At 35.2% G+C, this 27,147-nt stretch overlaps 1 protein-coding gene across 21 annotated transcripts in view; it reads left to right on the top strand.

The window, feature by feature from the left end:
- DOCK9 (dedicator of cytokinesis 9) overlaps nucleotides 1-27,147 on the top strand; it is a 129,026-nt gene that overhangs the window by 50,154 nt on the left and 51,725 nt on the right. For all 21 annotated transcript variants that reach the window (XM_037376673.1, XM_037376691.1, XM_037376688.1 and 18 more), the window contains exons 6-27: nucleotides 266-361; nucleotides 957-1,091; nucleotides 4,964-5,138; nucleotides 6,477-6,544; nucleotides 10,484-10,558; nucleotides 10,656-10,796; nucleotides 11,155-11,355; nucleotides 11,498-11,620; nucleotides 13,981-14,063; nucleotides 14,508-14,630; nucleotides 16,379-16,458; nucleotides 16,540-16,727; nucleotides 16,850-16,915; nucleotides 17,494-17,586; nucleotides 17,851-17,974; nucleotides 18,379-18,500; nucleotides 19,877-19,963; nucleotides 20,615-20,704; nucleotides 24,468-24,583; nucleotides 24,718-24,787; nucleotides 24,925-25,050; nucleotides 25,180-25,251. In XM_037376673.1, the coding sequence (XP_037232570.1) occupies nucleotides 266-361; nucleotides 957-1,091; nucleotides 4,964-5,138; nucleotides 6,477-6,544; nucleotides 10,484-10,558; nucleotides 10,656-10,796; nucleotides 11,155-11,355; nucleotides 11,498-11,620; nucleotides 13,981-14,063; nucleotides 14,508-14,630; nucleotides 16,379-16,458; nucleotides 16,540-16,727; nucleotides 16,850-16,915; nucleotides 17,494-17,586; nucleotides 17,851-17,974; nucleotides 18,379-18,500; nucleotides 19,877-19,963; nucleotides 20,615-20,704; nucleotides 24,468-24,583; nucleotides 24,718-24,787; nucleotides 24,925-25,050; nucleotides 25,180-25,251 (2,454 nt within the window). The remainder of the gene's footprint in view (nucleotides 1-265; nucleotides 362-956; nucleotides 1,092-4,963; nucleotides 5,139-6,476; nucleotides 6,545-10,483; nucleotides 10,559-10,655; nucleotides 10,797-11,154; nucleotides 11,356-11,497; nucleotides 11,621-13,980; nucleotides 14,064-14,507; nucleotides 14,631-16,378; nucleotides 16,459-16,539; nucleotides 16,728-16,849; nucleotides 16,916-17,493; nucleotides 17,587-17,850; nucleotides 17,975-18,378; nucleotides 18,501-19,876; nucleotides 19,964-20,614; nucleotides 20,705-24,467; nucleotides 24,584-24,717; nucleotides 24,788-24,924; nucleotides 25,051-25,179; nucleotides 25,252-27,147) is intronic.

Below are 27,147 nucleotides of genomic sequence, written 5' to 3'. Positions count from 1 at the left end.
AACTGGCAGATGGAAGTGGTATACAGGCAGTGGGTGTGATGTGTGATGAATGCATTGGGTCTGCTGTTTTTGAACTTGCCACTACTGGCAAGTTTGGTCTTTTCTCTTTAGAAAGTTTTGATTCTGATTTATAGAAGGGCGGATCCAATTCAAGAAATTGAGTTGTAGTTCTCTGTAAATTCTTAAGTAATGTCTTTGAAGTAAAACATAGAAAGCAAAATAGTTTGAGAAATCTCGATTCAAGTTTCCCTTTCTTCATCTTCAGGATGCAGCATCTCTTGGGTCTCAGAAGGGTGGAATAACAAAACAAGGATGGCTGTACAAAGGCAACATGAATAGTGCAATCAGTGTGACAATGAGAGTAAGTTTAAGAATGTCTTATGGGTGGTAAAACCTGAGCACCGATATTAAATGTCACTGTGCCTTTGAGAAGTCAATTTGTATGTGGTTTACTTCTAAAAAAATAGTGTGGGATGAAAGAGGGAAGCCTGTACGTAATTTATATCTGTGAAATCTTAATTTCCTTTTATTGTACTTGAATCAGAAAAAATGCATTAAAAATCCAGTATATGGGAGAAGTCCAGCTTTTAAAATAATTTTCTTAACTGGACCGTGTTGTGTGTTATTAGTAGAGAATGGGCTATATAATGTTTTTATTTGTATTGCCTCTTTATTTAGAAGCAAACTTAAGGTACTTCTATGGTTATGACAATAAATATCTATTATGTATAACATTGTAGAGGACAGTAACAATACAATCTTCATGTTTTTAAGTGGTTTTTTTTTTTTAAATTAAAGATTTCTGATTTATTTTCAGAGGATACTGACTAGGTTATGTGTAAATAAAAGCTTTTTTCTATAACTTACTGGGTAAATAGCACTTACAGGTTTTGTAACATGAAGCTGATTAATACTAGTATTCCAATTGTTTTTCTTTCCTCCTTTATTTTTGCTAGTCTTTTAAAAGAAGATTTTTCCACTTAATCCAACTTGGTGATGGATCCTATAATCTCAATTTCTACAAAGATGAAAAAATATCAAAAGAACCTAAAGGGTCAATATTTCTAGATTCATGTATGGGAGTGGTTCAGGTAATTATAATTTTTCTTCCTGTTCTCCAGTTAATTCTGCTTGATAGCAAATGGATTTTGTTAAAATACAGATAAACTTGTCAGATATAGATAAGTGCCTATTATGCAGAGGAACAATTAGACAATCTGTATCTTGCAAAAGCAGTGAATGAGTTTTTAAAGGGCAGGAGGCTGAATTTGAAAAATCTTTCTGAAAAGAACATGATTACTAGTTGACGATGAGTATTTATCAAAAATATCAAATAAAATCTTAAGGCAAAGACACAAACTCCTCCCAACCTTAAATCATGGCAAAGTAAAGACAGCATAAAATCAAAGTTCATTTCAATTACATTTTGTGCTTACATGAGTTGCAAAATGTTTTGCATAGCTTCTTGTGTGGGATTTTTATTGTGCGAATTGTATTAAATTCAGTCACCCTTCCAAGTGCCACAGAAAAGTTTTTGGGTTTGGTTTGTTTTGGTGGTGTTTTTTTCTGTGATTCTGTTATGTATTTAAGAGTACAACATGTAACTGTTCTCTTAGGCATAACATACGTGGAAAAAAACTCTTTTGAGTTTTAGGATTTTGTTAACTTGGATAGAAGTAGGCAAAGTTTAATAAAAATGTATTTCTTACATGATTTTTATTTTAGCATGAAGTTGTTTGAAGATCTATGCAGAGAGGTACAACAGCTTTACAGAGGATTATTTTCTTCCAAATATTGTAGTAATGTTTTTGGATACATACTTAATAGACACTTTGCATGGAAAGTCTTATAACTGTAATAAATTTAATCATATTGCAAGTTCTGTATACAGATTTACACACATTGTTTTGCCTTAGGGGTATAATTCTTGCCAACTCCACTGAAATGAGTTTGATTTGTGTTTTTCAAAACAAACTGACAAACAAAAAAACTGGTTCCTAAACACAATTGTAGTCTTTTTTTATTTTTTCCCCCACTTAACATGTATCTTTCGTTCTGTTGCTCAACTTAGTCTGCTTTGGAGTCCCTCTCTCTGATAATATGTATTCTCCATCTTCTGGGCTGTTTCTGGCTCCTTTTGTTTCCCACTTAGGTGATGGCTTGTTTCTGGCTCTCAGCCTGTGGCTCTGGTACAGACTGTTGTGGACACTACAATATTAGTTTACATCATCAGAAAACACTGAGATTTTCCAAAGTTAAATGAAAGAAAGGCACTGCAGCAGAGGGAAGTGTGAAGTGTTGCAGCTGGGGAGAGCAACCCCAGGCACCAGTACATGCTGGACAGGCCACACATCTGGAAAGCAGTCGGCAGAAAAGGACCCGGGGGTCCTGGTGGACACCAAATTGAACATTAGCCAGCAATCTGCCCTTGCTGCAAAGAGGGCTAATGGTATCCTGGGCTGCGTTAGGACAAGTGTTGTCAGCAGGCTGAGGGTGGCAGTTCTTCCCATCTGAACAGATGAATAGCCCTGGCTAAGCCATACCTGGAGTCCTGCATGCTGTTCTGGGCTCCCCAGTAAGAGACAGACATGAACATCCTGGACAGAGTCCAAAGGCTGAGAAAGCAGGGTTTGTTCAGCCTGGAGAAGAGACGGCTCAGGGGGATTTCATCAGTGTACATTTTACTATGGGTTCTGCTCAGTGGTGCTTGGTGACAGGCCCAGTGGCAGCATGCACAACCTGAAACACAAGAGGTTCCCTCTGAACATCAGGAAACTTTTTTCACTACAAAGGTAACTGAGTGCAGGCACAGGTGACCCAGAGAAGTTACAGACTCTCCATTCTTGGAGATAATCAAAAGCTGCCTGGACATGGTCCTGGGCCAGCTGGCTGTAGGTGGCTCTGCTTGAGCAGGGAGGCTGGACTAGATGACCTCCAGAGGCCCCTTCCAACCTCTAACCATACTGTGATTCTGTGGTTTTGGTTTTTTTAATTCTGAAAATCCCCCTTTTTTTAAAACCATCTTTTCATGAAGTACTGTTCCATGCTTTCTATTCCATCAGTTCAATTCAAGTAACCTGAAATTTCCAGACTGTCAGAAGCCTGTTGTGGTTTGTTTTTTTTTTTAATTGCTGTTCCTTTGTTCTACTGCCAGGAAGGTTTTAGGCTGATACAGTAGTCGTTAAGTAAAATTGTACTTTAGATGCTTAAAGTTTACAGTTGGATTGTCTCTTGAATACCATACTGTACTCTACAGTACCAGCAGTTTCATAGCATATCTTTTTGATGAGGGGTTGTTAGTTCCTATTGTATTCGTATAAAATTTGTCATTTCTGTGTTGAATTCATTTAGTACATATACTTACTTGTTTTTCAAAGGCAGTAGGTGCACAAGAAAGAAAAATGCCAACTTCACTAAGAGACATTAAAGATAAAACAGAATAGAGCAGAATATGCACCTTCATCAGTACTTGTATAAGAGCAATGCTGAATATATGCAATGGAAGGGGTTGTTTGTTGGGGTGTTTCTCTTTTGTTTTGGGCTTTTTTTTTTTTCTTCTTTTTTTTTTTTTTTTTTTTGTTTGGGCTTTTTTTCCACAACTTACATGAAAAGACAGGAGTTCCCAAAATACTGTTTGCATTTGCGTTTGTTTTGTTTTGCTTGTTTTGTTTTGCTTGTTTTGTTTTGCTTGTTTTGTTTTGCTTGTTTTGTTTTGCTTGTTTTGTTTTGCTTGTTTTGTTTTGCTTGTTTTGTTTTGCTTGTTTTGTTTTGCTTGTTTTGTTTTGCTTGTTTTGTTTTGCTTGTTTTGTTTTGCTTGTTTTGTTTTGCTTGTTTTGTTTTGCTTGTTTTGTTTTAATGCTGAAGTATATTGAGACTTTTCTGCATCACAGAGAAGTGCAGTCACATAATATATGCAGTGTATATATTCACACATACAGTCATATATAGGCATGGTTGCTCCAGTTCTGTGATATGTGAAAACTGAGAAGTGTGATATGTATGGCCTGTATCAAGGTTTTATGCTGTGAAAGTTAAAGGTTACTGTTCCTAAGATTTTTTTCATTTATTTCAGTACTGATTTTAATTGTTAAGACTGCCTTAGACCTGAAGTCCATACATTTGTTTCTATTTTCCTTAACGGAAACTCATCTTTGGTAGAAAGCAGACTGTTTTACCGAGTAGTTAGTCTGTTAATTGAAAAATCTGAGTTATAACAAAACTAAAATGTGATTTGGCATTTAATTTAACTTCAAACAACCAAACAAAAAAAGTACCCCAACCATTAAGTCTGTCTTATGGTGTGTTTGAATGTTTATCTAATGAATTACCAATTTTTAAAATTAAATTGATGACTATAGAGTTTTCATATAAGACTTGTGAATTCATTCTCAGGAACATGAGTCAAGCTAGGTAGCCTTTGAAGGCTTGATTTAAGTTGTGCAAAGAGGGTGACAGTAATGGTTGAGGAACAAAGGAGGAACTGATTCCCAATTTCAAGTGCATTTAAAAGACTAGCAAGATCATGGCATTCAGAGCTGAGGTTGGTTATGATTTAACCTCCAGTGTGACATCCCAATTTGCAAATGATTTTCACTCAAATATTAATAGTTTCATGCTTTTTTTTTTTTTCATCAGTAGATCTTAGTTAGCTTCATTTCTAGATGATAGGAGTACGGGAAGACTTGATATTTGGAAATTGGATTTTTTGTTTTTTAAAAATTATTACAAACAGAATGATGAGCGGAAACTGAAAAATGGGCTGTTATCTTTCATACTTCCACATGTTGCAGCTGTACAAATAACTTCAGGTCAAATGTCAGAGAGGAAAAAGTGTAATTATAATATGCTTGTTCAAAATATTAAACTGTATTTTTATTAAAAGTTCTGAAAAGCATATAACTTCCTTTGATTGTGAGTAGACGGTATGTAAAGATATTGTAAAGATTTTTAAATTTTCTTATAGAACAATAAAGTCAGACGTTTTGCCTTTGAGCTCAAGATGCAAGACAAAAGTAGTTACCTTCTAGCTGCAGATAGTGAACTTGAAATGGAAGAATGGATAAACACTCTGAACAAAATCCTTCAGCTTAATTTTGAGGCTGCAATGCAAGAAAAAAGAAATGGAGAGTCTCACGAAGGTAAGTAGGGTTTCTAGCAACGCTAATACAGTTATGTGACAGCATGTATGTGCATGCATTTGGAAAGAAAGGCTTTATTGTGACTACATTTTTTTGTTTTCTTTGGTCATAAAAATTGTAGGCCTTTCTGCTGTCTGTCTGAACTGATGAGAGTTTTGACCTTTTGGCATTAAAATAGCATTGTTCTGTATTGATACCGGTTGAGATAAGTCTAGAAGAGAACAATGACAGAAGTCTAGAAAAATAGAACTCACAAGGAAAAATCAGGACTGAGGCAGTTTAAGGAAAAGAGAAAACTTATGAGGGACTTGTTCTGAAATGTGTCAAATTCTGCTGAAAATGGAATAATCTGTTCTGTGATTACTGTAGGTAGAAGAATAAGAAATTGTGGTTGCAGTGGGGCACTTTAGATATTACTCCCTTTACCACAAATGCTTCCCTAAAGTACTGAAATAGATTGCTCGGGTGTAGAATCTTTCCTGTTGGAGCCCTTTTAAGAATAGGTAAAATAGGTATCTGTAAAAAATTTGATGTAGGTATATTTAATAGTTTGGTGACAAAAGGATAGTCTAGGTGTCCTCTCATGCATTTTTCTTCATGGGAGTGGATGGAGAGGGCGACTGGTTTGAGACCAAGTGTATACATATCCAAAAGGACCTGGAAGAGGTTATAGAAGAATGTTCTGCTTATAAATAGCACAATGTACCAAAGGGATCATCAGAGATTAAAATGAGTTATCACAGTCTTTGGTGACGATTGCTGGACTTCAGCATAATGTTTGCAATAAAAGCAAACGAGAAAAAGGGAAGCCTGTGCCTCTGTGAAAGACATTTTAGTCAGTGGTCCCCAAATGACCTTGAAACTGTAAGATGGTTTTAGCGAACTGAATAGTTGCTTTGTAAATTCAGTAACCATGGGAGAGTAGAGATGGGAACCTAATGAACAGAGGGAACTTGTTTTGAAATCAAGTTACAATGCATAGTGGAAAGGGTAATGTAAATTTGTGCAATGAGTATCTCTTTTCCTTGTACAGATGTCAAAATTAATATTAAAGCTATTTTCTGGGTAAAACTAGAAATTACTTCTACTATATCATTTTATGTAACTGGTTACAGCCTCCAAGAAGTCACTGCATCAGAATGAAATGAGGGAGTCATCCACAACTTGTTTATGTTAACAATTTTCTTCTTTGAGGGTGTAGGAGTTTAAAAAAATAGCAAAAATATTTTTGATGTTTTTTGATGGAGTCTTGTATGAGTAGTTTGAGGGTTTGGGATTTTATTTGTTTGTTCGCTTGTTTTTTTAAAATATTTTTTTAATGTTGTTTTATAATTTCAGATGATGAACAAAGCAGAACAGAAAGCTCATCAAGTAATTTTGATAACTACTATCCTGAAATTGCCAAGGTAATATATATTGTTAATGCCAGCTCAGGATATAAAGTACTAAACATGTTAGCCACATGAACTTTCAGTAAAAGTAAGGTATTGGCTTCTAGCTTCCAGTCAGTTTGTGGTGCTTTGAAAGCTTGAGTAGACCACATGAATAGATGTGGTTATTGAGCTGCTTATTTTCTGTTTTGGAAGCAAACTACCTACTGTCTGTTGCTTATGTAAACCTTGATATTCTGTTTAAAAGCAGTGTGTTTTATCATGTTATTAGTCTATTGTATTTTGCATATTTGGCATTGTTATATTATATGCAGGTAAGTGCTAAAGCATTTCTATAGCAATCTAGTTACACTGAAGTTTTATTTTTATAGTTAGAAGTCCAGAGGAGCTTAATAGCAGTGATGGTATGAGTGTATTTTAAGATGCTTGTGTTCGTAATGAACTGGCAAGTTCAGTATACTTCCTGTATTGACATAGTTCTTGCTTTTCAACTTTGTTCTTACAGAGGTGTGGTAGAAATAGAAATAAGAATACAATAAAATAGAAATTAATAGAAAATATCAGTAACTTTTCCTCAGCTCATTTGCAGACTTTTCCAGTTAAATCTGTGACTTGTGTGTTGCAGTAAGTTTTGTGAATTCTGTAAGAGAGAAATTTTTGTTAAATCATGTAAGGACTGGAGCTGGTGACCTTTTTCTATTGAAGTTGCAGAATCCAAACTCCTTCCTGTGACTTTCTTACTCTTTCTTCTGTGGGGCACAGCCGGCAGTCTTGAAACTTTTCTACTTGACCATGCTCTGGAATGCACTCTCCTCCTTTTCTGAGAATCTGAATGACCTAATAAGCTGCACTCCCTTCAGGAGTATTTACAAACTTGAGTACAAGCAGTAAAATAAATTTTATCTATTACAATATCTAACATATCAAAAGGTCCAGGCAGAATACATTAACAGGCTTTCAGCACCCAAATACGGCTGGCTGACATAATTCTTTCTGTTACTGCTTTGTAATCAACTTAGCACATGTACACAATAAGCTATTATGTGACAGTGTAACTCCAGCTATGGCTGTATTTGGAAATTAATTGGGACTGTGGTGCATACAATCAAGTTTTCGTTGGAAGAACTGCAAGCATCAAACAGCATACTTACATGAGGCTATGAAAATTATTACAGAAACAAATATAAAACCAGATGCTCTTATCGTGTGGGAAATTTTTCTTTGTTTATAGTTAGTTATTGGATTTCTTAGGTTCCATATGACTTCCAGAGGGGACTTTTATTCAGGACTGCAGCACCTGCTTATAGTTTTAATACTACAAATGCTGCTTCCTGTTTCCGTAACCTTCTGATCAGAAGCCTGCAGCTCTTTAAACTAGGTATTTTTCTAGCGTGTTATTTTTCTCGGCTCTTTAAACACTTACTTTTTTTGTTTCATGGTTATAACCTATTTAAATTTCTGTTTCCTTAAAAATAAGTCTTTCAGTTTTCCCATTCAAGTTCATCTTTACTAAACACTACCTTTCAAGATGATTTGCTCTAATGTATTTTTCAATCCTTTTTTCCCTGAGGAAAAGTACAGGGAAAAATCTGCCGATTTGTGTTAGTACACTGTTTATGACTTAGCTTGATAACTTTATATTAATACTGTTTGTTTCAAGAGCTTTTTTGTCCTCTATTCTTGCCTGAACTGTCTTTTCAGCTGTTTTTTGGGTTTGGTTCTTTTTACCCTAGTGGAAGACTTACAAGGCACTGAGGCTTCTTTTAGAAGAGTTTATAGCTGCTCTATTATTTTTGTTGGTTCTAGGGGGAGATTTTCACAATAGCTGACCTCATATCCTTTTGAGGAAAGAGAAATTCCTTCAGGGGTGATTGTAGAGCACCTGACAATAGGGGAAAAAACAGTCTTCCTAGGAAAGGTTTAACCCTTGTGAGTACATCTCCAAGCCTTCATTTTTCTCTGAACAGCTGTTAGTTTATACTATAAACTAAGTAAGATGGTATTGTGCATTTCAGTGCACAGATGTACACACATAAGTCTCTGTCTGTGCTGCCTACTTCATGTTCTTTGTATCTGTAACCAGGAGTGAATTAGGGGTTCTGGTATGGGGGTGTGTGTGTGTGTGTGTTTGTTTTTTCAATCTTCAGAGAATACAGATTGTCCTGTCTTAAATAACTATGTGACTGTCATGATCAGTGAACCCAAGTACCTCCTTAATCATTGTGGGTCCCAGTATTCCTTGAGGTAGGAAAACATTGTCCCTGTTTTACAGATGAGGAAATGGAATTACAGAGTCACTGCCGTACTAAGGACAGGGTCAATGAGTACATACATTTTCAGTTTTTGAGTTCTGACTGCCTGCCCCATGTCTGTCAGATAAGCATTTTTGTCTTGTCTTTAGTGCACAAAACACCTAAGAATCTAAAACAATCCAAGGTGCCTTAGCTGAAACAGTTTCTGTCTTGCTGCTATGACTAGAGCATCTTCCTCATCAGGTCTTGCCACTCACTATTCCCTTTCTAAAACATACATGCAACCTTCTTGCCATCTTTAATCTTCTTCACAGTTTAGTCCTGTATTTCTCAATCATACCAGCTGTTGAACAAGTAATGTCTGCCAATATTCTGCTGGTACCAATGTCTGGGTTGTGTCTTTCACAGCAAATCTTGTCTCTTCCTCTGTGTGTGTTGCAGATAATGAAGTAAACAAAATCCATTAAAGCATCTATACTCAAAATCACACTTCAGAAGTTCCTCTTCTGTAATACGTCCTTTAAGTCAAATTCTTTTTTTATTATTATCAACCAAAAATAGGATTTCAAGCTCTTAGGGCTGATGGTTTTGGGGGTTGGGTTTTTTCTTTTTTTCTTTTTTTCTTTTTTTTTTTTTTCTTAAGACATGGTAGCAGTTTCTTCAACCTCCAGCAAAGCAGATGTAGACAGCAGATCCCTTCAAGCTGATGGTTGCTGATGTGCTTTTTGGGTTGGTAACTTCTTCGAACCCATACAGGCTGATTCAAAAATAGACACCTGTCTGTAATGTAATACTTTGTATCCCTGTTTAGCCAGCTACTACTTTGGGAATGGCAACTCTCCTACATGGGTAATTTTGGCACATGCATGTCTGTTTGTCATGTCCTGTGACTTTAAAAATCATAGAATAGTCTTTAAATAATACCTTTTTTTAAAAAAAGTAACCAATGTATACCATCAGTTTTCACATTCTATTTTATTCTGCTTTAACAAACAGTAAAACAAAAGTAATAGGCAGGTATCCACAGGTCCCAGGCAGGATCAGTGTATAGTGTATTCTGCAAACTGAGTTTTCAGTGTGAGGGTTTTATCTTTTGGAAGTTTTTTGGGTTTTTTTCCATCTACCCACAGGAAAACCACTACTCTGGCGGTAGGACTTAAGGGAAAAAAAAAAACCAACCACAAACAAAAAAACCAAACAAGAAAAAGAAAAAAATTGAGCTATGATGGTGTTTCTTAATTTAGGTAACCTGTTGTTTCCTGAGCAATCATATGGTCTCAGAATAGCTCTGAACTTCAACCCACATTCATACCACCACCTTCTTTTTTTTTTTTTTTTTTCTTTTTATTGTTGTTGTTGTTTAATAAAATAGTGTTACAAAATTTATCATTTAAGGAGCCAAAGTGCTATACGAGCTATACTGGAGTATAATTCCCATGATCTTGGAAGGTTGCATGTTGCTGATTTAAATTTTTGTGTTTCTAGGCCTGGACAAGCCTTTAGAGGAGAGAGGAATCTTCTCTCACTTTTTACTTGGACATGATGGAGCAATTTAAACTAAGGAGTTGCAAAACTCAGTTAGGGAGATATGAGTGCATGAATTAAAAAATGTAAAGCTTTGAACATTACAGAAAAAGGAATGTTGTTGAAAACCACTTTAATAGTGTTAAACTAAGATATTTTTTTTTCTTATTTTGAACAGAGTACCAGAGAAGCAGAAATCAAGTTGAAAAGTGAAAGCAGAGTTAAACTTTTTGCCTTGGATCCAGATGCACAGGTTAGAATTTTTACAAGGAAGCATGTTACTTTCTTTTATGTTGAAACTTTTGAGGTGAAAGACAATTTACCTTAATTTTTCTTTTCTCTTTTTAAAGAAACTTGACTTTTCTGGTATTGAACCAGAAGTAAAGCCATTTGAAGAGAAACTTGGAAAAAAAATTCTTGTGAAGTGTAACGATTTATCTTTTAATTTGCAATGCTGTGTTGCAGAAAATGAAGAAGGACCAACGACAAATGTAAATAAATAACTTTTTTCTCATAATATGGTAATGAATGTCTTAATATTTTGTTGGCACTATTCTTAACAGCAGGAAGTCCTTACTGTGATTGAGAAACATGCAGTGGGGTTTTTTCTACACCTTTAAATCAAAATGAGAGCCTAAATCCTACAAAAAGTAACTTTGCTGCTTATCTTTTTGTTGTGTTGTAGAAAGTGGAATTTTTCTTTTACTATTATATCTTGTCAGTAGTATCTAGAGTGATGGCCATGTGTAAATGTTTATAAAAATGTTACTCATTTTCCTTTCATACACATTTTTACAGTAATATAGATACCAGCAATGACACTTGATTCTTTTTTTTTTAAATGTCTAGGTAGAACCTTTTTTTGTTACATTATCACTATTTGATATTAAAAACAACCGAAAGATTTCGGCAGATTTCCATGTTGATTTGAACCACACCTCAGTAAGGCACATGATATCCAGTGCATCTCAACAAATGATGAATGGCAGTGGTGATAGCTTACACAGAATTCAAGACATTCACGAAACTGTGTTACAATATCCAAAGCAGGTAAGAACCAGTAACCTAAAGAATTAGTAGGATTTTGGATACGAATAGAGAGTTTTCCTGCATGCTTCAGATAGCTTTTTATTATGTGATGTAAAATGTGTGTGCATTTTCATTTTATATTTATCTCTTCTTTTATTTCCAGGGAATATTCTCTGTCACATGTCCTCATACTGACATTTTCCTTGTGGCTAGAATAGAAAAAGTATTACAGGGAAGTATTACACATTGTGCTGAACCATACATGAAGAGTTCAGATTCTTCAAAGGTATGTTATCTTTTTCTGTGACATGGAAAAAATGCTGAGGCAAGACTGGTAGATTTCAAATTAATAAATATAAATTAAAAGCTTAGTTCTTTTATACAGAATTCAGATAACTGAATGATTTGATATTTTAAGTTGTAGTTGCTACTAGTAACTGAAACATTAAAAATTAAAACTAACATTTATTTTACTTTTTATAATTGTGACATAATCTGTAATTTTTATAATGGCTTTAAATGAACTGTTTTGACAGAAGAGTATTATACTTCAATGTAAAAGTTGAAATTTGTTGAACAATGAAATATTAAATATAGGTCAGAGGTTAACTGTATGTCTCAGTTAATGCATCTTTATTTATTGTATCATTGTTGCTTTTTGGTGACTGTAGTTTACTGTAACTTTATCTGCGCTCTTGCTGTTTTTTCCTAAAGAGCCTTTAAGATCATTACGCCTCTGTTTTTATGTATAAAATGCTTTGCAGATTTCATAGAACTCCAAATTACTTTTGGTAATAAACCACTGAAACATCCTAAGTTTGCAGGTACCTAGGATGCTAGAACATTTTAATATTTTCTGAAACATATCTACAAGAAGCTTTGTCAGTTGCTGCTTCTTTTTTGTTGCTGAAGAAATAGTTTTAATTTTGTTGACTTACAGTTATGCTTAAATAGTTGGACCAGGGTACTCTGAAAAGTGGGGGTTATTTGTAAGCAACATCAGCTACTGTCAACATTCTTCCTGTTTTCAGCTAGTGAAAGGGAAGAAGGAAGGGTTAACTTTCAGTCTCTGCAAAGGAACAGTCTTCTTTCCTACTGATTTAATATTGGCTAAGTTAACACATAAAAAAACCTTGTATTTTTCGCTTAGTCTTAATATAGATCAGACTACTGATTTGCTTTTCCAGGAATACTTGAGTTACTGTTTTTTCAGCTATCATTGGAAAACAGCAGCTTTGTATTTCAGGAGTCTGGTTTTGAAGTGTATGCTGTTACTGAGTTAAAACAAACCTGAACTGAGTAACTGATCTTGGTGGTCTTGGGCCTGAGCCCCATGGGAAGGTTAATTAAGTCCAAGTGTTCCCAAATTTAATGCCAAGTGCTAGGCTTGTGTTGACCTGTACTGCAGGCATAGCCAATAGGAACATTCATATGGATTTCTGGCATTCATTTGCTTATGATGTTATACAATTGAACACTTAGCTTGATTTTTTTTTTTCTCTGTTCTTGTTCTCAGGAATTACACTGTATTAATTTGAAATATGAAAAAAAAAACCCCAGTACCAGCTATACAGGCCTCCATGTGTGTCAATGCAATGAGCAAGTTCCAGTTCCTTGCAGAATTACTGCTCTGGACAAGAAAAAGGGAAAATGGAAGCAGCAAATTCTGTAGCCAAGAGATCTCTTATTCTCCCCTTAAACATTGAATACAGTGAATTAATGATGATTACTTACCAAGGTTCTATGCTGCTGAGTGCAACTTCCCCCTTTTTACAGGAAGGGATAATGGAGAGTTGGCTCAAACAACACACTAATAGAAACAACCCTTCATAATGTCATCAGCAGAGATCAGGGATAATATTCTGGCAGGTTTACTTTGTGGATTTTTGTCTCTGGCAAATAATTTTGCTCTGTGTAGGTACATAGGGGAAGCTGGTTTCTGGAAGAGCAAATCCCACTGCTCTGTCAGGAGCTTCAGCTTTAACTCAAATGATTCAGCTCAGTGTTGAACATCTCAGGCTAGTGGGTTTCTAGCTCTGATTGTTATACATGTTGGTTCTGTGCAATGCAATTGTTTCTTCACGTAAAAGTTAACAAAACCAAAAATTTAAAGCTCTAATGTAAACAATGTTGCAATATTCATACATAGGATTGTCCATGTGGTCTTCATAGAACTCTTCACTATCAATCTGTGTATACTTGTAATATACAAGTATTGCAGAGTATTTTACTTTTTACAGGATTGTGTTGTAGTATATAGAGTGGGTGGTGAATAGGGGATCAAGTGTCAGGGGGAAATGTTTTTATCTGGAGTCACAATTTTGTCTTAAAAACCAGTTGAATTTTGCTCCATCTTTTGTATGAGTTTTTGTATATAATAATTTTTTCTTGTTTAATTAAATATGTATTATCAGGAGTGTAGACGGGTCTGCGTTTTCACTTGTGAAATGGTGTAAATCAACCTGCTTAACTTGAAATGTTAAGAGATATTTTAATTTGTCTTTCACTTGCATACTTAGGATTAATCTTCTAAAGAAGATTTTCCAATTCATACCTGTGTCAATATATGGGGGTTTTTTTCTTGTGTACTAACGGTACAAAAAAATGTAGCTTTTAAAATGTGGCTATTTCTTATGTCCCTTGAAGGTTGCACAGAAGGTTTTGAAGAATGCCAAGCAGGCATGCCAGAGATTAGGTCAATACAGAATGCCTTTTGCCTGGGCAGCTAGGTAAGGACAGATGTTATCAATCTGTATTTTTTCCTAACTTTTTTTTTAATGTAATTTTCTATCTCACTTCCTGTAAAACTTAAGGTGCTATTTAAGTTTTTTCTTATTTTGCTTTCAACTAACCAAGTATTTCTGACAAACTTACACTTCAGCTCTGTAGTATGAAAAAAATTTATAAAAATTCATTATATTATTATTCAAACCATTGAATATTTCCAACTGTTTTCTATTGTCAGTATTTTTTATTTTGCTAAGAATGAAATGGTTCACAACTGATTTGTTAGACTGAGCTATTTATATTTTAAAATTCACCTACAATGACAAGAGTGTTAAATGCTTAATATGAAGGATAGTGCAGTATGTTCTAATTTTTAGTAAAGAAATTGCCTGAAGTGAATTTCCACACTTTATAAACTCAGCTGAAAGTAAGATTTTGACTTTCAGGACACTGTTTAAAGATGCCTCAGGAACTCTGGACAAAAATTCAAGATTTTCCCCTCTCTTCAGACAAGACAGTAATAAACTTTCAAATGAAGACATGCTGAAATTGTTAGCAGATTTCAGGAAGTAAGTCTAATTTCCCCGCTTTAAGAAATAAACAAGACAACCACACCCTAACACCTCCCACCCCAAGCTGTGCCATTTTTTGTTATGATCTTGAACTGGAGCATCTAATCTTCTGATGTATGTATTTATGGTTTTCACTTCAAATATATAAGTTGTATAAATATAATCAAGGCCTTCATACAAGCTACAGGTCTTTTCTTTGCAGTGTCTGGGGGCTACAAGCAGGATTGAAATATAATGCCGTGTCTAACATGCAGTAAGCATCATATCCTGAAGTAGCTCTGTGGTAGGAGTGCACAGTACACTCTTCTGGTTCTCAAAGGAAAACAAGTATGAGCAGAAATCACATGTTCCCTGACATTGGACAGAGAATGCCAGTATCAAGTCCACTTTCTTGGGAGTGCATGCGCTCCAGATGCCTATGTAACAGAACAGTGGTCATCCTTTCTTACAAAGTATTCCTAAAGATTGCATCAGTTAGTATGCAAGGCTTAAGAATCTCCTACTGACACGACCATATGAATAAACTAGTTTTAATCCGCTTTCTTATTGAATTGGATGTAAAATAATTGAGCAATCCACTCATTTCCACAATATTGAGCATTTCCACTTCTGTTGTATAGTTAGCTGGAGTTGTATCGATCTGAACAATCGCTAATTGCAAAAGGCTTGGCCTGTATTTTCTTTATTTTATTCTTGCTTACCAAATCTAATAAGGAGATGAGGTTTGTAGCAGATACTTTAATTATATTATGGCAAGCTTCTTAGTTTCATTGAAGTTTACATAGCATTGAAATACTCCTTGCCATAAACAGTATTATTGACACTGAAGCTATTATAGTAAATTAGCCTGCCACATCACTTTCCTTTGTGAATTAAGGAAATGCTTTTGGTTATTTCAGCATCCTGTTTGTGGAGTTGTGTACAGTATTTCACAGGAATTTTAGTAAGAAAGAGATTGTAATGTCTAAGTTTTAGCTATTACAATTACAATTCCAATACAGACTCCAAACAGAAAAAGTTGTTTGCTTCACAGCACAGGATTGCATTTTGGGAAAACTTTGCATCCATTTCCTCTGCAATAATTTTTAAAAAATCATGCTGCTCACTGTCTTTACTTATAAAGGATTCTGCACTGGTGGTTTAACATGGAAAATACCCCTACTTCAAATCAAATTTCTGAATTAGTTGCATGATAACATCTAAGAAATTTCATAGTAGGCTATTTAACAGTAAATGTTTTACAGCATGAGTTATTATTCCAGATAAAGGAGGAGACAGAGTAGAAGATGCATTTTGTTAACTTACTGATTCTCTACCCCTTTGCTGTTCTCCCAAGTCTACCCCATTACCATAAACGCTTATTACTGGCCATTGAGATTTAAAAAGCTTACTTATAGGTCCCCCCTTTTCTGCAAACTATATTATTACCTGGCAAAACCCCCCTATCTAACAAAGTTTTTCATTTTGATTTAAAGAAAAACATTGGTTTTTTGCTTAACCTTTTCCACGCTTGTGAATAAAGCATGCTTTTTTTGCCTTTTTTTTTTTTTTGAGAATTTAAAGGGGAAGAAAACTAAATCTGTGCAAAAAGCAACACCAGATCAGTCATCCACCCCCAAACCACCTTTCCTTTCATACTCCTATTTCAGGGTATTACTTTTGCCTCTGTTTCCTATTACCTCTTTTCTCTGGCATCTGATATTTTTGCATTTAGCCTGATTTTGTGGGTTTTTTCCTTCCTATAGACCTGAAAAGATGGCCAAACTTCCTGTTATTTTAGGAAATCTGGATGTTACAATTGATAATGTGTCACCAGATTTTCCAAGTAAGTATTAATAAACACCGCTAAATGAACATTCAAGCTTTTTTTCCCAGTTTTTTATTGTTTTCTTATATTTATTTTCAGATTATGTTAACTCATCATACATTCCCATGAAACAGTTTGAAAATGGTACCAAGACACTAATAACATTTGAAATAGAGGAGTTTGTTCCCTGCATACCAAAACACACTCAGCCTTTCACCATCTACAACAATCATCTTTATGTTTATCCCAAGTATCTGAAATATGACAGTCAAAAGTCTTTTGCAAAGGTGAGTACAGGAAAACCGTACATTCTTCTTTCTCAGGATTGGTTAAGATTGTTTACATATTATATTTCTGTGATAAGCCTTCCATTAAGTGTTGGTTTTTTTATTTTTAAATACTGCTTTAGGCTAGAAATATTGCAGTATGCATTGAGTTCAAGGATTCTGATGAAGAGGATTCTTTGCCTTTAAAGGTTAGTCTTTTGATTTTTGTAGCTGATGAAAGAAAATAGTGAACAGTTAGCTAAGTAACACAGTAGCACTGGATTAATTGGGCTGGTGATTTTCTGTCCTTTTGCATTTGGCATGAGAGTAGCTTCTAGATACTTGCTTGGTTTTGATATAAAAGATTGCTAAAGAACTCTCAGAGCATGTAATTTCTTTCTATCAACAAAAATTCCAAGAATAAACTTGTTGCAAACAAGGGTGGCTTATGCCTGCTCCACAGGAGGAATTCTTTAACTTAAAACAGTAAAACTTTAGGTCAACTGCAGAGCCAAGTGTGTTTATTCATGAGCTACCACAGTGTATAAGAGGTGCCTGGAAGAAAAGAAGTAGAAAAATGTATAGGAATCCTAAGGTGAAATCACAGTGTGAGCTCTACTGCACAGCAGGCAGAGTACACATTGTGTCATTCCCTGTCTGTGCAAAGGAACCAAGTTAAACACAAGTTAAAATGTTTCAAATTCTAGGTGAAACAGGTTCTAAGTGGAGAAAGAAAAAGAATCACTGGGGGTTTTTTTGTTATTTTTCCTTTTTTTTCTATTATTAGTGTATCTATGGTAGGCCAGGTGGGCCAGTATTTACTAGAAGTGCGTTTGCTGCTGTTCTTCATCACCATCAAAATCCGGAGTTTTATGATGAGGTAAGCTACCTTTCTGAGGTAACTTTTACTGGTTTAGATATTATGTAAGTTTCAAAAATACAAGAAAAAATTTGAGGATTGCAAAGTTACTTCAGTTAAACCAGGGCCCTTTTCACTATAAGTAAATTTTTGTAAGTTTTGTTTGTGTGATTCTTGATCATGCTTCAAATAACACATAACCTGGACTTGCTTACTGCAAGCAGTGAGGCACGTCACTGTTTTAGCTGAAGACTTCTACAAAGGTGGTGATTCTTTATCTTTCAGATTAAAATAGAGTTGCCCACGCAGTTACATGAAAAGCACCATTTATTGTTCACCTTCTACCATGTTAGTTGTGATAATTCAAGCAAAGGGAGTACAAAGAAGAAGGATGTTGTTGAAACACAAGGTTTGTATGCTAATGCTTTACTTTCAGTAACTACTGAGGAGATTTTATGAAATATGCTGTTCGGGTAACCCGTGATTTTTGTGATCCATTTAATGCTCCCTAATTACATTGTAGACTGAAAGATTTTGCTAAGTATTTATTTTAATTTAAATGTTTCCAATGTTGTTTTAGAATGTACATCAAATGTATGCTTTTTCCAAACTCAGTGGCAATTTATTTGACTTTTTAATTATTTCTAATCATTTAAGCTCAAATCATTTTACCTTAAATGTAACTCATATCATACCTTAAAGTAATATTGTCTGGTTTGAGTTGTGTATCAAAAGTGTACAGTAAGACTTTTGTAAGAATTTATGTAAAGATTTGTAACATATTTGAAATTACTTGCCTTTCATGTTCCATAGTTGGATATTCTTGGCTTCCTCTAATAAAAGATGGAAGAGTGGTGACCAATGAGCAACACATCCCAGTGTCAGCAAATCTTCCATCAGGCTATCTTAATTATCAAGAAGTAGGGGTTGGGAAGGTATGTTATATAAAATTACTCTAATACTTAACAAAAAAAATTAAGTGGAGAGAAGGTTTTGTTGTAATTCCCCAGTCTGATAAGATTTAAGTAATTTTCTAGTAGAAATATTTTTCTTTTGTAGTTGAAGTTGAGTACTTTGCAAAAATTAGGCATCTGGCTTAGAGGAAACAAACCAACCCAAACAGAAATGGGAGACAAAACTTATGACTAAATTCTGACTTACCAGAATTTGAATCAATCTGCCCTAATGTAGTTTTTCTTTTAAGTTGTTAAGTACTTATTTCTGTTATTATTTAGCTGATGTACTTAAGAATGTTTTAAGCTTCATTTTTTGGTAGTGATAATTAACTAGAAGTTACAGTAATATTAAAATACATTAAACTATTTCGAGTTTATGAAGATACGCAAATAATCTGAAGTCCTTTACTAAATTCTTTTTAGCATTTCATGCTGTCTCCTTTCAGTAAGTCCTTTATTCCTGAAAAAGTCTTATTCTCACATCTTGATTTTTGTGATCTTTATACTTCACTAGTAAAATTTATGGTTGTCTTTTACAAAGCAGAAAGCTTGCAAAATTGTAGTAGTAAAAGTAATACCAAGGAGGATACAAAATGTAAAATGTGATAGAGGATTTGACTAAGAGAATGAAATGCAGAGACAAAATTGACTCATTGTGGTGGAGGAGGCCTAAAATCAACAGCGAGAGCTGCTGCTCTCCTCTTATTCTACAACCTTTTAGTTTTTAAACTCTGCTGTAAGCTTTCCAACCATCATCTCCTTCACATCTTTCATGTTTTCACATCGTAGGTGTATTCTTTATGCCTCTGCTATTCGTCTCTGCTCATGCCCATGGGTGGAAGGCTAGGACCAATATGACTAGTTATAGATACAGCAGTAAAATCTCTCCCTAAGTGGTTGTCAGGGTAGAGAGCTGAGCATTCCTATTCTCAGTTCTTTGGAATGGGGTGGGGAGGAAGCACTGGATGCTGCCTCTCTGTGACCTAAATTGAGGATTAAACTGTGTCAGTATCTGTGTAAACTCTTGTGTTATTTTTCTTAGAAAACTGGTAGATATTTCTCTCTAGTCAGAAGTTTCTTTGCAGAGCTGTAGGGGAAACATGAAATCAACATCGAAAAGCAATTCTCTTAGCCAGTGAGGAAACTACTGTGGGACTTTCAAAAAACATTTTAAGCTTCATAAATGCTTTTGGTAATATTGCCTGCATAATTTTCCTTTTTTTATGACTTTATTCATTGCACACATTACTTCAACTTATTGTTTAAAAAGTGTTTTTTGTGGTACTATAAACAAATTGTTTTAATCTAGTATACTGCTGCATTATTGTACTTATCCTCTGCATGTGTGTGTGCAGCACTCTGGTCCTGAAATTAAATGGGTAGATGGAGGCAAGCAACTATTAAAAATATCCACTCATCTGGTGTCAACTGTGTATACACAGGTGAGTTATAAAACAAATAAAATCAGAGAAATTTTCAGAAATAATGTTTTTTATATGTTTAGACAACATTTGGGAGGTTTCTTAAACTCATTATGCTGATCTCTTACTTTTTTGTCTCTTGGATACTCTGCATGATACCTGTCTTTCACATTAGCTCTGAAAAACAGTAGATCTTGAATGGAAACTACTCAGAATGTGAGCATTTTGTCTACTGTTGTCATCCATTACAGTCTAAATTTTCCTGTTAGATGAGAAGTCATAGCTGTCTGAAAGCTATTTACTGGTAAGCTAAATACAAAGCAATGAATCTTATTATAGCTGCTTGTAAAATACATGTTATGATCAGTTGGGATAACTAACATTGAGTATGATATTTTCTGCATGTTGGTTGGTTTGAGGCAAATATAGGTGGTGTTTTGTATAACAGGTGTTCAAAAATCACTGGAAATTTCTTATCTGGGTTAAAAAAAATAATGTTACATGTAGAGTAGACTAGTCTTTGGAGTAGTGCACTTAAATTATTTTTGAAAATTTAATCTATGTACATGCATATGCATTTCTACATACAAATATTTTTAATGTGTTCTTTTTTGAATTATGAATAGTAATATTAGATATTGTTTTATTTCTTGTTCTTTCTGTCTTTGACAGGACCAGCACTTGCATAACTTTTTTCAGTACTGTCAGAAAACAGAGTCTGGAGCTCGTGCACTAGGAACTGATCTTGTAAAATACCTTAAGGTATAAAATGATAGTGAATAACGGATTATATTACGTATTTATAATTTTGGAAAACTGAGGAGCTTCAGACATTTTGTAGGTCTCATTATTAATGGAATGTGCAGTTTAAAAAGAACACAAAGATACTTCCTGCCCTAGATAAATTTCAAAGTCAGCTCTCTACAGCATCAAGAGGTCCTACTGTAGCTGGAGACAGCTTATGTGCAGAATCCCTCCCTGATACCACACTTGGAAATCCTCTGTCATCGTGATGCTTTTCAAAATATAGTCTTTCTAACTGTGTATATGTGGTTTGTGCCCTGAAGAAATCTCAGAAGAGGAGAACCACCTCTTCACCACACTTCAGAGTGTTTCATCTTGCCTTGGGGTCAAGGGGATTTCTGTCTCTCTGGGACGCTGTGGGTCCTGCAGCCTGAGATTTCTGTTTGAAGAAGGGAACCTCTTTACCTCTCACTTCCGACTGTACTTTTCTGGCAGGGAATTTACAGTTATTGGTATTCAGTGTCCTCTTGCAATGGAATCATCCAGGTTTTTAGCAGTCCTAGTCATAAAAGGCATTTTTCTCATTGGGTCAGCTTTGCCGTCTTGTCCTCTGGTAGTAGTTTTGAGATCAGTTCGGACACTGAAACTTTATAATTGGAATCTAGCCTCTTTTTTTTCTCTCTGCATAATAAGATGGTATGTTCTGAGTATCTGTCAGTGTGAATGAGAGGTCTTAGTCTGACCTGTGGCTCACCAAAGCTCTTTAAAATGGTCAGTATCATTTCCATTACTTTTTTTCAACGGATGTGAGTTCCCTGCTGCTTGAGGTGCCAGAGAAAATGGCAGAGGTTTTCTGGTATCAAGAAGAAAGGAAGGTTTGTTGCCCATGCTGGAACTCAGGGAATTGAATGTCTTTATTGATAAGTTCAGGTGAAAAAACAGAATTTTCTCTTTTTGATGCTGTAATATAGATTAGTTTGTCAAAGGAATAGTCAGATGTTAAATGAAAAGAACCATTATTACTAAAATCTCTGTATACATAACAAGTCTGAATCACTACAATTAAAAAATCAGTTTGCACACCATAGAAAGCCTCTTTACCAGGGTTCTGGCAGCAGTGACTGTTCATGTTATGAGGAATGGAACGACCTTGTACTTTGTGGGCAGTTGGTTGATTCTTACCTCAGGAGCTGAAGTTGTAAACAACCCTCAGTCAGTTTCTGACCTGTTTGATTCATCAGGATTCACAGTGCTTCAAGAGGTCCCACTGTTTCTTAAGTTTACCAGAGCTCTACTTGGATCTGATATAATCAAAATCTCTTCAAGGACTAGCATGGCAATTTGAGATTTATCTTGCTACCTGCTGACTGTCAAAAAAGACAGGCTGGATCAAAGGCTTGATTCTCTTCTTGGTACTTAAAACTCTTGTTAATCTGGTAGAACAAAGTGACTATCAGGTATTAAAGCGTCATTTTAGGGAAAGCTCAAAAAACCACTTTTTGGATCACTCCCAGATCACATGATTTACTTCCGTTGTATATAATCACATATACTGTAATCTGTTTGGGTAGTTTACTCCTTTGCTTAAATGATTTATTTATTGTTACATTAATTTTACATCAGCAAAATCTTTAGGTTCAGTGACAAGACCGTGTCTTGCCAAAATTCCTGGGGTAGAATAATGCAATTGCAGAACCTCATTACAGCTCTTGCTTGTTACTAAACACCAGAACACTCTCACTGTACAGTATGAAAGGTGGGAGTTGCTCTCTTCTCCCAGGTAACAAGTGACAGGACAAGAGGAAGTGGCCATAAGTTGCACCAGTGGAGGTTTAGAGTGGGTATTGGGAAAAAAATACTTCACTGAAAGGGTGGTCAAGCATTGGAACAGGCTGCCCAGAGAGGTGGTAGAATCACTGTCCCTGGAAGCATTCAGAAAACACATAGATATGGTGCTTAGAGGCATGGTTTAGTGGTGGGCTTGGCAGTCCTGGGTTAACAGTTGGACTTGATGATCTTGAAGGTCTATTCCAACCTAAATGATTCTATGATTCTGTGAACATGTTCCACACCACTAGATTAACACATCAGATTGACTTTATTGCTTCGCTTCATGTTAACAGAAAACTAATGCTATCTTCTGTGTCTACTACAAATTATGGCTATTCTCAATTCTGTTGGGCCGAATTCCTGTCTAGCTAGGCCTCACAGGGACCCAGATCCTTGTTACTTCTCCTGTGTATTGAGAGTTTGCCTTTTGTATGTCAGTTTGTACCTGCCTGGGCCAGACTTGGCCAGCCTGACTGCTAAATGTTCCTTAAAGATCAACATTCCAGTTCTCTGGTGGCAGTTTCCTGCAGCTAATGTCTATGCTGGAGTGGCAATAACATGTTTAAATACTTAAGATTTTCTCTTCTCCACGAAGTCGGTGTGCTACTGGCAGAGTAACTTGGGTTACCAAACCTGATAATGTTGTCCTGTTCTCTTTTTTTCTGTTCTTGCCCTCCCTAACAGGATTTTGTGTAAGCACCACCTGACACTTCTAATTAAAGGTTTTCTGAGACTTACCTGATTCGAGGTGTTTGTATGCTCTCCTTCATGTTTCATGAGCCCAAGCACCACTTAGCATCTCATAAGCTGAGGCATCTGCTTGCAGTTACCTCCGTTGCTGCCTGAGAGATCAAAGGGCACAGCTACTTCTGGTGTCTTTTGTCTGAGTGTAATTGAATACTCAAAGGCGTCAGAAGTTGTGTTATGAGTCCATTTCAGAGTCCTACTTAAAACATCACCTTTACCAAGAAATTTCTGCATCCTGGACAAAAGTGAGCTAAAGTACTATTTGCATGTTTACCCAATGCTCTGATATGCAAGGCTTATAGAAAAGATACTGTAGCATATAACTGCTGTTTCCAAGAAAAATCACAGATCATGTAGGAAGGAAGACTGTTTTGAGTTCTAAATAGTGTTGAATATGCATGCAGGCAAACATTCAAAGACAAGGCAGCTAGTTAACACTGAATCTAAATGTTTGCAATGTGTTGTCTGTATGCACGTTCACCACATTCAGTCTTTTTTTTTTTTTTTTTTTTTTTTTTTTTTTTCCCCTCAAACTCCCTAGAACTCGAGGGAATTTTGTGGCATGAAACAATGTAGGATGAAATGCCATACACTGCCTTTTATGTCAGGGTGGTTATGACTATAATATCTTTTGTTTGTGATGGAATGCAAAGGCATATCATGAAGAAGCTGAATGGTTAGTAATTCGCTGACTCCGATTTCCAGCATTAGGTAGTTAAGGATTTTAGTTCATTCTGTTTTTTAACGTATTAGTTTATTGTTTTGCAGTAACTAATATTGCATTTACCACAGGTAAGCAACCTGTATGTTTTTGTGGAACTTGTGTTTGCTAAGTGTCTGCATTGGTGGATGAAATAACAAAGTATACCAGAGTGTCAGTGTCAGCTTGCTGTGGCGTACACAGATAGCCTTTGCATTGAAACATGACCTAGTATGCATTTCAAGGAAAGTATGAATAACTACTTTAAAATGCTTTTAATAAAACCTAATTTTTACCCCTAATTTACCTTAATGTAGAAAACATTTACCAAATATTTATGTTGGAAACTATTCTCAATTGCTTTCTATGCAGTATGTCAGGTAGTTAACACCAAATAGTGCAAGCAGTGTGTATTTTTGGAAAAAGACTTGCAGTAAGTTTTATCGGTTTAGAACTTGTGATTTAAATGCCATTGTTTCTCACAGTATTACTGCTTTCTTTTAGAGCCTTCATGCTATGGAAGGCCATGTGATGATAGCTTTCCTGCCAACTGTTCTAAACCAGTTGTTTAGAGTTCTCACCAGAGCAACTCAAGAGGAAGTTGCAGTCAACGTGACAAGGTAAAGAATTTGAAGTGCTTCATAGAGATTAGGTGATGACTGGGTTATCACGTAAATCTGTAACTGAGTAGCGTTTGTGTTATTGCAATCATAGCTTGCTTTGTAGGCTTACTTGGTTTCTGACTTCTGTTTAGAGTCATTATCCATATTGTTGCTCAGTGTCATGAAGAAGGCTTGGATAGCTACCTGAGATCTTATGTCAAGGTAGGTAAAAGTAAATTAAATGTGTTTTTTTTTATTTCTCTAAAAAAAGCATATTTAAATTCAGTTGTATCTGTTCAATTTTAATTGTTTCATATTATGTCATAGTTTCATGTTTTATTCTGATTTTCCTCCCCAAGTATGCTTATAAAGCTGAACCCTATGTTGCTTCTGAATATAAGACAGTACATGAAGAATTGACAAAGTCAATGACGACAATTTTAAAGCCATCTGCTGACTTTCTTACAAGCAACAAGCTACTTAAGGTATATGTTGAACTGTGCTTTTTACTTCATGTTCTTATCTGGTCATAACTGAAGAATAGGAGCTAAGTGTATTGAAATAGTTGTTGAATGCATGTGGCAATTTTACAAGATGTTTTCTTTTCTCTGCAGTATTCATGGTTTTTCTTTGATGTTCTGATAAAATCAATGGCTCAGCATTTGATAGAAAACTCTAAAGTGAAGGTATGTCAACTTCTGCAAAAAAAATATTCTAAAGAGAATTTGTATAGGCTCTTGTTTCTCCATTCACATATTTTTATTCCATATTAGAAGAAAGTTTTGTATATACATGGTTATGATTTCTATATAATAACTTTATTTGTAAGAAAGTGAGGGAAAGAGCCAAGCAGCAGGAGAAATCAGTTGAAATATTGGATGGAAAAAGCTACAGGGCTAGACTTAACATTATTATAAAAGGATAGAAACCCCTTAAAATCTATACAGTAGAGCAATTTGTGTAAATCATCAGACTCTCTAGTAAGATTTCTTAATACTTATGGCACAGTGAAGCTGGAAGCAATAGATAATACTGTGGACTTTAGTGTAAGTACTACCCCAAAATCTGTGGCTTTTTCCTGAGCAATACAGTAGCTGTGATATAAAATGACTAAGAACAGCAAATCATGCAGTTTACAGTCCTTCTGTATACAATAAGAAGTATCAATATTTAATTCTATGTTATTTCCTCTGTTGGAAGGAGAGTGCTAAAATTTTAGAAATAGGCATTTTTCTACAAGCTTGTCCTGTAAATGGTATTTTTCTTACATTGATGACAGCTTTTTAGTTTGTTTACTTCTGTATTAAAAAAAGTATTGAATGTAAAGTTTCAAGTATACAAAATAGTCCCAGCTGAGTAACGTACCAGGTTGTTCTGAAATCTTTGTCAGTATTTTCACTGTGTATTTAGAGCGTAACTGGAAGTCTGCAGTACACAGGGGAAAAAACAATTGCAGAATGATCAGCAAAAAAAGCTTTAGTGCTATACCTAATACTGTTCTGCTGTGGTATGATCAGCAAGTTTGAGTCCCTGTTCAATGGGTCTGGACTTTGTCTATTTCAATAGACTTAATCTTTAAAGAAGCTACTGATTCATTTTTCATTTAAGAAGCATGTGAACTCCATATGGTAATTGGTCAAACGATTTTTTTCATCATTGGATATTCTCTAAAAGTAATGTGTTTGATGTCCAAATCCTAGTATCCATCGCTTTTTCTTAGAATACTAATACAGAATGAAAATGTTTTTTTTTTTTCTGGTTTACTTTTAGTTACGAGAATTAAATCATATCACCAGACTGACTGTTATCTAGTAGTAGATAAAAAAATCTGCCTTCATACTGTATTCAACTGGATTCATTTTAGCACAAATTACTGATACATAATTTGCATTTGAAGAGGACCTCAAATTTTTGCTGGTAGCATCATGAGACACTAGCTGCTGTGTTGTGGTTTTATATAAGAAAAAAAGAGTTGTCTCAATTTAAAATATGAAGATGACTGTGATCTCCTTTCTGTTTCTAAAAAGAAAAGGTGAAATAATTTTGGTTTTAATAAAATCTCAGCTTTTAGTTGGAGCAGTGGTTCTGGAAATTCTGGGACCTTTATTGGCAGATTTTTTTAAAGGAGGTTAGATACTTGTCAGGGAAGACATTTTGCCAAAAACAACCTGATGCAGTCTGATGTATGGACATAAACGTTTACCTGCTATTTGTAGTCTGTTTAATCTAGAAATAGGCCTTTAGTTTAAGGGGATGGGGGGGAAATCGACTATTTACATGGTACTAGTACTACAGATTTAAGTACCTTCTGAAGCATGGAAAAAGGCAAGCTTTTATCACTAAATTCTTAAACTGTCTAGGGAAGTGTGACAGCTGTTCATTTAGGGGGTTTTAGAATGTGTGTATACAGGCAAAAGGTTTGCTGTCCATGTAGTCCAGTGCATCCTTTTGCATTTAAAATGTCAAACTTCTTACTCATTTTAACTTACCAGCTGTTTGAGAATTCCTCAAAATTTCTAGCAAAAAGACAACTTTTTCTACCACTAATCAATAGTAATACCGTTAATTCAAACTGAAGTAAG

This window comes from Falco rusticolus, chromosome 2 (genome assembly GCF_015220075.1).
Source record: "Falco rusticolus isolate bFalRus1 chromosome 2, bFalRus1.pri, whole genome shotgun sequence".
Classification (NCBI taxonomy): Eukaryota; Metazoa; Chordata; class Aves; order Falconiformes; family Falconidae; genus Falco; species Falco rusticolus.
The sequence above is the reverse complement of the archived record's forward strand: the minus strand, read 5'-3'. Positions and strand labels throughout refer to the sequence as shown.